General features: G+C 49.8%; 1 protein-coding gene across 2 annotated transcripts in view; it reads right to left on the bottom strand.

Annotated features, from left to right (window-relative positions):
• FER1L5 (fer-1 like family member 5) overlaps positions 1–12,140 on the bottom strand; it is a 54,090-nt gene extending 41,950 nt beyond the window's left edge. For both annotated transcript variants that reach the window (XM_087426168.1, XM_014791641.2), the window contains exons 1-9: positions 12,056–12,140; positions 9,720–9,772; positions 9,035–9,126; positions 8,202–8,310; positions 6,476–6,530; positions 5,903–6,012; positions 3,609–3,737; positions 2,196–2,258; positions 1,406–1,456 (exon numbers count right to left, since the gene is read on the bottom strand). In XM_087426168.1, the coding sequence (XP_087282294.1) occupies positions 1,406–1,456; positions 2,196–2,258; positions 3,609–3,737; positions 5,903–6,012; positions 6,476–6,530; positions 8,202–8,310; positions 9,035–9,126; positions 9,720–9,772; positions 12,056–12,140 (747 nt within the window). The remainder of the gene's footprint in view (positions 1–1,405; positions 1,457–2,195; positions 2,259–3,608; positions 3,738–5,902; positions 6,013–6,475; positions 6,531–8,201; positions 8,311–9,034; positions 9,127–9,719; positions 9,773–12,055) is intronic.
• Between the last annotated feature and the right edge of the window lie 441 nt (positions 12,141–12,581).

The raw sequence follows: 12,581 nt of genomic DNA, 5'->3' as shown, positions 1-12,581 counted from the left end.
TAAAAATAAAATGATGTCTGAGATTTGATTCAAAATAATCCAGTGCGGGGCCGGCCCCATGGCTTAGTGGTTAAGTGCGCGCACTCCGCTGCTGGCGGCCTGGGTTCGGATGCCGGGTGCGCACCGACGCACCGCTTCTCCGGCCACGCTGAGGCCGCGTCCCACATACAGCAACTAGAAGGATGTGCAACTACAACATATAACTATCTACTGGGGTTTGGGGGGAAAAAAATAAATAAATAAAATCTTCAAAATAATCCAGTGGGGGAGGGAAGTGGGCCGGCTGTAGATAAAACATGATTGACAATGAATTGGTGAAGTTGAGTGATGAGGATATGGGAATTCATGATACTGTTCTCTCTCTGTTTGTGTATGTTTGAAATTTTCCAAAAAAGTAATACTGAAAAAAAAAAAAAACCCTCAGATTTTCTCTGACCTTTATAACTTATTCAACAGATCATATCATTGGTCATTGTCTGGAAATTGCACAATGGCCTTTGTCAAAAGCATATTTTTAACCTCCTGCCATCTAACCTCTCTGGAATCTCTTAGTTTCTAAGCCTGTGCTGCTGCTGTGTGGGTGAGGTGGGGAAGGGGCAGGTCATGACTGCTCATGTGCTTATTACAAGCAGTGAGAAAGAAAACTTACTTTGATTTGTCTTAAATTTGCCTTTCCTAAGGGTGAGGCCCCTTTTCAGGGGCTGCCAGATTAAGCAAATAAAAATACAAATGCCAGTTTAAATTTGAATTGCAGGTAAACAATGACTACTTTTTTTGTGTACATATGTCCCCTGCAATATTTCATGAGGAGCCATGTAATATTTGGGACATACCTATATTTAAAAAAGTATTTATTGTTTAGGATTCAAATTTAACAGGGCATCCTGTATTTAATCTGGCAAACTTTATTTTCCTGAACTTCCTGGATTTGGAGAATCTTGGTTTAACCCTTCGTGATTGTGTAAACATTCCTTATCTCTCAGACTGTGTCTTTCCAAAGCAAATCTTTTTACTCTGTCCTCACAGGCAGCAATCTTTCTCTGGGTTTCTCCAACAATTAACCTGGGCTTTTTGGATGCCCTCCTTCCATTTCCTGGAGGCGGAGATTTGAACAGTGTCCACAGTATCCTAAGTATGGGGAATTCAACATGGCACCATGCTTGCCTAAATGTTGCATATTTTAATCCTCACAAGGACCCTGTGGGTTGAGTATATTATTATCCCCATTTTGGAGATGAGGAAGTAGAGGCTCAGAATAACTTGTCTAAGTCATCCCATTGGTTGGTGGATCCAAATCTGGATCTTTCTGCTTGAAAACGCACGTCCTTTCCCCTAGACTCAGGCATAGAGCCCAGGGTGGGTATCTAACTGTTTCACCAAACCTCCTCCTTTATCCAGTGCTCACTTGGAATCTCCCGATCTCTGCATTAAATCTCATCACCGAGGAATTCATCACCTGCAGGGGAATTCCCAGAAAGAGCTCGGTTATTCACAACCCCAATTTCTCCCACCCCATGGGAGGAATTGTAAGGGCATATTCAGGATTCTCCCGGATTTACTCAACGCTTCCTAATGGCTGACACTTCCACATAGGTTTTCTCATTTAATTCTCAGAGGAACGCTGTCAAGTTCAGATTTTTAGTTCCATTTTGCTGATGAGGAAATTGATCAGAGGACAGTTCACTTGGTCAGCATAAAGCATTGCCCTCAGCTTTCTCCACTGCATGTTATCTGGTTGTTTCCAATGTGCCTGCGTTCCTAAGAACATGTAAACTCTTTAAGGGAGAGGCCTCTTGTTCTCCTTAGGCCTGTGCTGGGAACTTACGAGGCACTTGATAAACACATGTTCACCACTGTTACAGGGCTCCCTCTGGTTGGGGCGTAGAATGTCCCATGTTGAGGGGATGTCTGGGGGTCCTTTGGCGGCATGAGAATCGTGGCACATGGGAAGGGACTGCTTTGTTTACCTTAGTGCCTAGGGGCAGGGCTTAGCATTTGGCACTCCGTAACATTTATCGAATGAATGAATGGGGAGGCTGGGCCGCCTTGGAGTGAAGAAGGTTGTAGAGATGCTACCTTCGGGTCAGAAAGACCATCCGTAGTGACTCTGGCTCTAAGGGTGGGGTGGGGGACTGAAATGCTTCCCAGAATTGAGGTGGGACAAGAAAGTGGACCCATCTTGTTCGGCTCCTCACTTGGATTAAGATGGTCTCATCGAAGAACTTTGCAGGAACCTCATGAAAATTCTGGAAGAAGATCTGAAGCAGAGAGAATGGGGGAAGGGGTGGACGATGTTTTTTCACCCAGGGACTCAGTGAGCTGAAGGCTCAGAATAACGTTCTACTTCCTGGTCGTTTGCCCATTTCAATAACTTTCAGCTTACTGCCACCCTCACGCTCCTTCTCTGGAAGCAGAGGCTGGCCAGGGTCCTGGAGGGTTTTCTGCTCAGATAAAAGGCAGGGGTAGGGGATCCCTGGAGAACCTGTCATGAGCAGCTAGCTGCCCTGCAATGGAGATTCAAGCCTCTCCTCCTTCTAGATTGCCCTGTCAGTCCATTCCACCCCCACTCCCTGCTGCAGCCAGAATATCCTTTCCCAAATACAAACCTGGGCCTGTCACTATCCTACTTAAGTTCCTCCATGGCTCCCAAGTGCCATCCATGAAGGAGCCTGAGCCCATTTTGCAGGCTCACCTCCAGCCACTCCCCTCTAGCCCCACCCATATCTACAGTTCTGCCATCAAGCCCTACGGATTCTCACTTCCAAGCCTCTGAAAACACTATTCCTTTTTCCTGAATTATCTTTCCCCATCCTGTCCCTCTTTCCCTAGTAAACATTTCCTTCAAGGTTTGCAGGGCCTTTCCTGAGTCCTCTCCACCCACTCCTCCCTGCTGCCACTCTGCTTTTCTCTTTTATTTGTTTGTCCACTTGCCAATTAATTCAGCGGGTATTGATGGAGTTCCTACTGTGTATCAGACACAATGCTACAATTTGGGCTCCAACAGTGACAAGATGTACATGGTCTGGGCCTGCATTTCATGGCTGCATTAACAGCACTTCCAGGGCCAGCCCCGTGGCATAGCGGTTAAGTGCACGCGCTCTGCTGCTGGCGGCCGGGGTTGGGATCCCGGGCGCGCACCGATGCACCGCTTGTCAAGCCATGCTGTGGCGGCGTCCCATATAAAGTGGAGGAAGATGGGCATGGATGTTAGCCCAGTGCCGGTCTTCCTCAGCAAAAAGAGGAGGATTGGCATGGATGTTAGCTCAGGGCTGATCTTCCTCAAAAACAAAAAACAAAAAAACAGCACTCCCAGATCTCTGTCAACCCCGGTGTTATCCCTCTGTGATTGTTTCTGTGTTCACAGGCTGGGCCCCCCACAGACCACTGGCTCCTCAAATGCAGAGCTGCCAGTTCTTCCATCTGTATCCTCAGTGCCAAACACAGTGCTTGGCCCTCCATAGGTGCTCAGTAAATGTTTGTGGAAGAGACAAACGAAAACACCCGAGTCAGGAGGCAAGCTTGCCAGCTGCCTGCAGGAAACCCCCAGCCCCTGACTGGCTCGCTTGGCCAAGTGCCCCGTTCAGCCCTGAAGGGCACGTGCGGCTCACCTCGTTGAAGAAAGGGTTGTTTCCCATCTTGATCCGTGTGTGGTGTTGCTGGCCTCCAATGACCACCTTCACCACGGGCTTGAGGTTGTTGCCCATGAGCTGTCGGGCTTCAAACACCTTCACTCGGACCTACAGACGAGAAAACGGGGGACCTTGACGTCGGGGCCTGGGGTCCTCTTCTCCCAGGGACTCTTCTCTAAAGGAACAAAATGTTGTGATAATAAGCATCTACTGCAGGTAGAAGAGAACCCACAGGGAGAAGGCTAGGAGCTGGCCTTGGCTGGGAGACAAGCCCTAGGGAGGCCTTGGCTCCTTCACTGCCATCTTTTTTTGTGTGTGTGTGAGGAAGATCAGCCCTGTGCTAACATCTGCCAATCCTCCTCTTTTTTTTTGCTGAGGAAGCCTGGCCCTGGGCTAACATCCATGCCCATCTTCCTCCACTTTATATGGGACGCTGCCACAGCATGGCTTGCCAAGCGGTGCGTTGGTGCGCGCCCGGGATCCGAACCGGCGAACCCCAGGCCGCCACAGCGGAGCATGCGCACTTAACCACTTGCACCACCGGGCCAGCCCCTTCACTGCCCTCTTCTGGGAAGTGTCACCCCTACTTCTTTGCCCTTTTCATCTTGTGCAGAATTAGTGTTTCTCTTCTCCGTTGGTGTGGGCTTGTTACAAAAGAAAGTCTAATGTTTCTCAGTTTGTTGTTTGTTTTTTATTTTTGTCTATGATCTTTTTAACAAATTGAAAATTTAAAATTCCGTGCAGTTCAATCTATGATCTGTGATTTGATCTCTGATTTGTGCTTTCTTCTGCCGCTTTTATGTACTATACTGAGACTCAGTAAAGGGACTGTGGCATCTGAGCCTGGAATTCGAAGGCTGGAGGGAGAAGAGCAACGTGGAGCCCACGTAAGATCCAGGCTGGCTGAGGCCCGAGGGAGAAGGAACTGGAGATGGCCACGGCCAGCAGGGCACAGTCGCGGGAGCTTGTCTTCAGAATGTGGGTAGTAAACAGCATACTGCTCTCCCAACCCAGGCCGTGGGTCCAGCCGTTCTCCATGAGGCCTCCTGTGCCTCCATCAAGTCCAGGGACCCTTCAGGGATTGACACACGTGCAGCTGCCTGTCCATCAGAGACAGTAGTGGGCCAAGCCAGGCAAACAGCCCTCATGTTGGAATTTTGCCCTAACCCCTAATACATAGGAAGGGTAGGGATTTGGGCACACTGACCTTCTAGCCTCTTGCCAACTAGCCTGGTGAAAAGGGATGGAGCCAGCCAGGAGACGGAAGGTACTCCAAAGGAGGCAACAGCATGTGCAAAGGCCTGGCTGCTAGAGAGAGGCCTGATAATGGGGACTGCAAGTTGTCCAGGATGCTAGTGCAGGGTGGGGAGGGGCAGGGGCAGAGGACCAAGTGGCTTGGAGGGGCAGGTTTGGGTTTTCGAGGGCCTGAGAAGCCACTGTAAGGAGTTTGGGTTTTGTCCTGAGGACATTGGGATATCCTCATTTTTAAGGACATTTTAAAGCAAATGCATGGCATGATGAGAATGACATCTTTGAAAGACCACTTTGACTGAAGAATGAACAGGAGCGAACTGGAGGCGGGGAGTTCGGGAGGAGCCTATCAAGGTGGCCCAGGGAAGCAATGGTGGCGGCTCAGGCCAAGGAATGGAAGCGGTGATGGAGAAGTGGGTGCAGTCAGGCCATATTAAGAGCTGGCCTTGGCCAGTGACTGGAGGCAGGGGGTGGGTGAGGAAGAGGGGCAGTCAAGGATGATTCCCAATCTCCTGAGCAAATGGCAGGCCAGGGAACAGGCAAAACCACAGCAGAAATGTTAGGTCACATGCTGGAGGTCAGAGGGAACGGGATGGGGGTTCTAGAATTCACAGTGGAACCCGTAGGCCTTCCCATGGATCCCCTCAAACTCTCCTCAGCCCCTCCTGTACAGTTAATTTCATCTTTCACGTAGCGAGCCTGTGTTGTCAACAATCCCGAGGACTCCTGAGGGGCAGGGTCCACGCCTTCTGCTCTGCATCCCCAGCGTCTGCTAGGGCCTGTTGGGGCACAATCACCAGTGGCTCCTGCTGCCTCACTGCAACTGTCTCCAGCTTCAGCCACATGCAGAAGCTCCCCAGCATGACCCCTGCAGGAGCAGGGGATGCGGTGAGGATCCGAGGACCTGTAGCCCAGTCTGAAGCTCTGACCCTCTGCCACGACCTTGTGGAGAAGTAGGAATGGCCTGGGAACACGGTGAGGGTGTCAGACAGATCATGTCTTTCAACCTGGAAGATCCTCACCTGAAAGTGTTCAGGCTTTGAGGACAGAGCCTTGGGCATGGCAGAGCCAGGAACCATCAGTTTTTGCTTGACGGCTTCTCGTGTAGTTATGCCCAGAAGGTCTTCGTCCCCTGGGGAAATACAGTCCAGGGTGGGCTCTCAGAGGCTGGCGCTCAGGAGGTTTTGAGGCATTTCCCCCATTTCATCATTCTATCCTCAGAATGACCAGCTCCTGACTAAAAACATGGCCAAGAGGCCCTGATCGGGGCACATGTCCTCCCCAGAACATTCCCGCAGGTCCCCTCCTACCCTCAGTAACCCCAGGCCCCACTCTGCATACGTGGGGGCTCCTGGAAATGGCTGTCTTTGCCTCTCTCCACACCCCATTGGAAGCTGGGTCTTATGTCTAGAGATGACAAGTGGACATATTGGGGTGACAGATGGCCTCAGCTAGGTGTCTGGAGATCTAGCCTCTACACCATAACCTGGTCACAGTCCTTCTGTAGGCCTCGAGGGATGGGTCTTGAAGGTCCCAAAGAGCCCATCCAGCTATGCTTGAAGAAGGGCAGGGGTAAGCCCCATGGAAGGACATACCTGTCTTGTCAATATCGTGGTTGGTCATATGGGCCACCTGTAGGGTAGCAGTGCACTGCAAGGCAAAGGCAGGGGAACTGTAAGCCAGATCCTGCAATCCTTGGCCAAGTCATAGAACTGGAACCTTGCCCAGCCTGGTGGGTTCATGCCCAGTCCTCCTGGGTGGAGCGATGTTGGCCATGATACAGGGCCACACCATGAGGGCCTGTGCAGTCTGGAGTGGAGGGAGGTTATAAACTGGAGAGAGAGCAATGGGTTACAGTAGAGAGGATTTGGAGAACAGAGGAGCCATGTGGCAGGGGTGGTGACAGAAGATGATGCAGCAGGGTGGGGAGGAGAGGGAGAGGTGACTTGGGATGAGTCTAGAACCACTGATGCTAACAGCTCTCCTCTTAGCCCAACATCTCATGACCTCATGTGGGAACTCCTGCAAAGACCTCTGAAGTGACCTCCTGCCTCCAAGTGCTCTCACTACCCACCCATCCTCCAGACCACCGCCAGAACTACCCCCTGAGTGCCCTAAAGAGAAAAGCCACAACTCCCCAGCATACACCACGAGGACTTTCACCTCTGGCCCCTGGCCACCCACCCAGTCTCAGCTCTCACCCCTTTCATGCCCTCCATCCTGTGTGCCTGCCCTCCTGAGCCTGCCATGCTGCCTCTTTCTTCCTCCAGCCTTTACACATGCACCTTATACTCCTGCCTAGGATCGTCTTCCTTTCCTGTCCATTGGGCAAACTCACGCCCCTCCTTAAGATTCGTCTGAGAAACTGAATATCCAAATGGACAATGGCCAGACCATATATAAAAATGGAACTCTGACCCACAATCTGCAGCAATCAGCCCAGGAAACCAACCCAGTGTCTGCAGTAACCAGCCCAGGAAGCCAGCCTTATAGGAAGTCTGACCACCAGCTCCAGCAACAACCCAGGAAGCCAAACAGCTTCCAACCAGCCCCAAACGGCCAGGACTTGATTAATAACTGATAGCTTCTCTAATTTTTGTCCCCACCTCCAGCGTAGGACCAACCAGAGAAAGCCAAATGTGCGCCCCTACCCAATCACATAGGATGCCCTGCTTCTAGCTAGCCTGTCTCCAGCTTCCCCACGCCAATAGCCTCCAATCAGGACACTCCTCTTTTTTCCACTATAAAGCTTTCCTGCTTCCCTGCCTGCCTTTGAGTCTCTGCCAAAACACAAGTGATGGCAGCTGACTCACTTCCTATAGAAAGCTCTGAATAAATAGCCGCTGCTTGTTCTCATTTGATTGGTCTTTGTTTGTTTCCACACGTCTTAATCACCTCCACTGTAAAGCCTTCCATTACCTCCCAAGCGGAATCATTCATTCTTTCCTGATCTCAGTGACCTAGCTTTACTCACTCCTGTACACGTGTGCTGGAGCGCTTGTCACTGAGTGGTGCCCACTCCAATAGACAGTGGGTTTCATTCAATTTTGTATCCCAGGCCTAGCACAGTTGCTGACATCCAGTGGATAATCAACGAAATAATCAAACTAAATGGGTGGGTGAAGGGTGGAAGGGTGGAAGGGTGGGTGGGTGGAGAGATGGCGGATGGGGAACTTGGCTAGACGATGCCAGTGTGATGAGGCCCCTCCAGGGCAGGAAGCACTCTCTGGGTGGGGACACCGGGCCTCTGCTGGAGCGGAGTAGTCCAGCTTTACCGGCTGCCCCCACTCCTCCAGCCACCCTTCCTGGGGCCCGACTCACGTCTGTGGGCTTCATAGAATGGTTGAGCAGGGTCAGGTCCTTCACGAAAAGGACTTCACTAGGTTTTTTCACCAAGGGCGTGAGCATTATTGTGGCCAGGCCAATGAACCTGGGGAAATGAGGAGCAGATATGAGATCCTGAGCCAGGGGAAAGGGTGTCCTTCTCTGTTCCAGGCATGCCTTTATCTGGAGATGGTTTTCTCTCCTAGAGACTGTGTTATCCACAAAGAGAGGCTGAGGGAAGAACGCAGTGATGAAGAGCACCCGCCAGAGGGCGCAGGGCTCTCAAGTCTCTGGGAATTGGCTTTGGGGCTTCCTGGGCAGTGGGTGCCCCAGTTACCAGCTCTGCCCTGCCCAGTCCCTTCCCAGAAACTGCTCCCACACTCCTCTGGAATGAGGACTGTGCCAAGTAACAGGTGATTGGACCAGAGGGTGACACCTGACTGAAGCTGGGTCAATCAGAGTCTCTGTCCAGGGAATTTTGACTTAGGATGCCATAGCTTCAGTGTCAGTGGGATGTCAGTCTCAGCTGGGTACTAGAATGGGGCTGTGATGGGAAGTCAGGGTTGGACAGAGAGAAGCAGAAATTTGAGATCCCGTAGCTTCAGAAGAGACAGACTTGCTCCTGGGTTTCCAGATTCCTAGTTCTAGTCAATCTGCGCTCCTAGCCTCGCTACCTTTCCACAAATCTCCCACCTTTTTTGTTTTTTTTTTGCATTAACTGGCTGAAGTGGGTTCTGGTCCTTGCGTCTGAGTGAGTTATGGATTAGAGAGATGCAGCATCTGCTGTACTTTGGTTAGAGAGTCAGGCTCCTCCTGCCTCTCTGCCTCACCTTTCTTTCTTCATTGAGCCCATGTCCCGAAGGATGATTTGCAGGAAGGAGTCATTTTTCAGGGGGCGGTTCCAGAGGTGCCAGATTAGGGTCTGTGGGAGGCACAGAGACATCAGCATCCTTGCTCTACCTTCCCCTTCCCATCCTTCTGGAAAGATGGAGGGAATGGGTTGGCACTGTGTTTCTCTCAAACTGAGGAACCTCCCTCAAGTCTAATTTCCTAAGAGGAGGGCATTTGCTTCCTTTCACCAAGGTACTGGGCATCCTATTTGGGCTCCTGTGACTTGAACTGCAGTATTATGGGCATGTTAGTAGTGAAGAGGTTTAGGAACCAAGAGAAGGTGGACATGGATGGATGGAAGATGAGACAGGATCCTGCACAGGGACCATTATCTTTGCTTCAGGTTTCTGGGAACATTAGCATGGCCCAGTTGGACATGATGGGCCGTACTGTGGTCCATCCCGAGAGTCTGGGAGAAGGGCCAAGAACAGCTATGGGCAGATTTAGCCTCTGTGTTCAGGCCTCCATAGCTGTGTCAGCTCAGAGGCTACTCCGAGGCCGAGGTACCTCAGCCTTGGGAAAAGCTGGTGAGGTTCCCTGTCCTCTCCCTTCTGAGCACAGCCTGGACCCAACCTCACTACGGGGTTGTTAAGGCCTCTTCTGGGCCTGCCCTGATGGTTTTACCTCGTTCCATGTGGGGTTATTCCCTTCCGCCTCACGAGTTCTCTTCTTGATATCTGCAAAGACACCAAGGGGCTGGCATTGGTGGTAGGAAATATTTCAAAGTCTAAGTTCGACTGGGTAAAGAAAGGAAAGACTCTCTAAGAAAACTTCAAATCTACATTGGCAGGTGTGATATGGCACTGATTCTTTCCTACCCTGGAAGTTTCAAAATCTCTCACTTTTTGTAAGAGAAACATCAGCTCGCATCGCAGATAGTATCACGTGTTCATTTCATTTTCTTCTCGGGTACATAGTTCCCAGCCCACTTTGCAGCCAGGTGAGGCCTCGTGACTTGTTCTGGCCAATGGAGTATGGGAGTGATATTCACCACTGCCAAGCCTGGCTCCTAAAATCTCCCATGAGATTCTCCGTTCTCCTTCTCCTCACTCTCACATCCACACTCACGATCTGCTGGCTGGGTGGTGCCCGGGTGACTCTGCAGCCAGAAGCAGCAAGCAGCTGGTCCCTAAACTACTGTTTAGAGGAGCCACTCTGGAGAGCCGCCCGACCAGCGCCATCCACGCAGGACTTGTGTGAGCAAGAGCTAAACTTTTATTGTGTTAAGGCAATTTAAGAGTTTATTACCAGAGCAAAGCCTAGTGTACCCTAAGACACCCCAAAACAGCTATAACGGGTTGAAAGCTCTTCAGCTACTAAAATCCCTCTCCTTCAGAAATATCTTTAATAAAGACCAGTCTATAGCCCTGCAAAGAACCTCTCAATTGCTGAATTACTTTGAGATTCTTCCCAAGGAAAGAATGTGAGAGAGAGAGAGAGAGAGAGTGAGCCTGTTAGGTAGCGGGAAGGTGTGCAGGGTAGTGCATGGTATACGGGGAAAGACGGCTAGGAAGAACATGTGAAAAAGGAATAAAAAATCTCAAACAAACATTCAGTTACAAGAAATTGTAGGTAAACCTGCTGGTAAACCCAGAATTCCGGGTTTTAGGCATCTTTGTAATACTTATTTCTAGGAGGAGATAGATGGCGTCCACGAGGTGGTGGGGAATATGGCTCAGATCAGGGAGAGGAGCTGCAAGGCTGTTCCCTGGCTCAGCGTAGTATGAGTCAGTAGGGGCAAAGACACACTGAACAGCCACGGCACCTCCTGCAGCCTGCAGACTCGGGGCATAAACCTCCATCGCCCTGGGAGCCTGGAGTCCCAAACGTTCAGTCTGACTGTTGTCATGTTGAGCAACCACAGTTTCACAGACCAGGAAAAAATGGAGGGAATTTCATTCTTCACTCATGTCTCTTGTAGAAACTACTGTATTCTTCTTTTCTCTTGGCTCCAGTTTTCTCATTCTCCACGCTTTCTGGAAAACCTCATTTTCCTGTATCTACCTCCCCAGACTCTCCACCAACTGCTCATTTTGCTTTCCTTTCTTTCTCCTTCGCTCTCAGCTTTGTTATATAGATATACATAATCTCTTTCATTCTCTCTCATAAATTCTATCACCGCCTTCCTCCCCACCTTTCTTGGACTTTTTTCCTTATGTATAAAAAATAGAGACAATAGGGGCCCGGCGTGGTGGCGTAGTGGTTAAATTCACACTTTCTGCTTAGGCGGCCCGGGGCTCGCCGGTTCGGGTCCTGGGTGCGGATCTACTCACCGCTCATCAAGCCACGCTGAGGCGGCGTCCCATATAGAAGAGCTACAACTCTACAGCTATGATACACAACTATGTACTGTGGCTTTGGGGAGAAAAAAGAAAAAAGAGGAAGATTGGCAAGAGATGTTAGCAGAGGGCCAATTTTCCTCAAAAAAAAAAAAAAAGAAAGGAAAAGTCTTAATAAAATATTAAAAAAAAATAGCGACAATGAAACTTGCCTTATTGGCCTCATGGCATTGTTGTGAGGAGCAAAAGTCATTATACTTACGAAAATATAAATTTTATTATTGATTGTAAAAGTAATTAATATTATTGAGCAATTACTAGAAATTGTACAAAAAGCTGTACATATATTATCTTTTTAAATCCTCACATCAATCCTATGAAGTGGGTACTTTTTTGTCTTTAAACCTCAGTTTGTGGCCGAGCCCTAGTTCACAGAAGAGGCTTGAGAAGAATTAATCTTCTCTTTTTCTCATAGCCATTTCCTGGAAAAAATGGGAGGCAGAGATGTCACAGTAAGAGAAACAAGACCAATAAAGATGATAAGTTTTGAAAGAACTGGACGGTGTCTACCTCACCTTCCTGTCACACAGGGCATCTTTTACACTGTAGGGCACAGGAAATATATTTTTTCACTGAATGCATGTTGCCCCTTGGGGCTCCTCTCTCCCATCTGGCTCTCACCTCTGAAGTAGACGGTCATGCAGGGTCTGGGGGCGGGGGTGAGGGGCGGGTTGATCTTGGCCGACTCCACGACAAGCCGCAGCATGTCTTTGACCTATTTCCCTCCGTCCCTCTGTAGCGAAGCTTCCTTCTCGCAGCACCTGGGTCCCAGGCTTCTCCTAGGGCTCCTGGGGGTGAGTGGAGCCCTGAGTCTGTTGCTTAGCAATAGAGTCGATGTCACACAGGTGGGTGGTTCTTGGTTCTGGAGAGGAATGAAAGGGAATGAGAGAAGTCACAGGGAGTATGAAGCCAGGGGCTGGAGGTGACTGGGCCTGTGGAAACCAGACAATTGGACCGCTTTTCGTTTCCTCTTTCTTTTCTCTTTTCTTCTTGCTGTCTGATTTCAGATCCGGTATAAGAGTTATATTTTCTCTTTATACAAGCAAGTTATTTGGAGTGAATCATTGCCAAAGTCACACAATTTAGATGAGAAAATGAGAGAAGCAAGGCGATCTGAGGAAAGGAATAGGGAAGTCAAAGCCGATTT

The sequence above is a fragment of the Ceratotherium simum genome, chromosome 40, assembly GCF_057802395.1.
Source record: "Ceratotherium simum simum isolate JZ-2026a chromosome 40, ASM5780239v1, whole genome shotgun sequence".
Lineage (NCBI taxonomy): Eukaryota > Metazoa > Chordata > Mammalia > Perissodactyla > Rhinocerotidae > Ceratotherium > Ceratotherium simum.
Note: the sequence above shows the minus strand (reverse complement) of the source record. Positions and strands in the feature narration are given on the sequence as shown.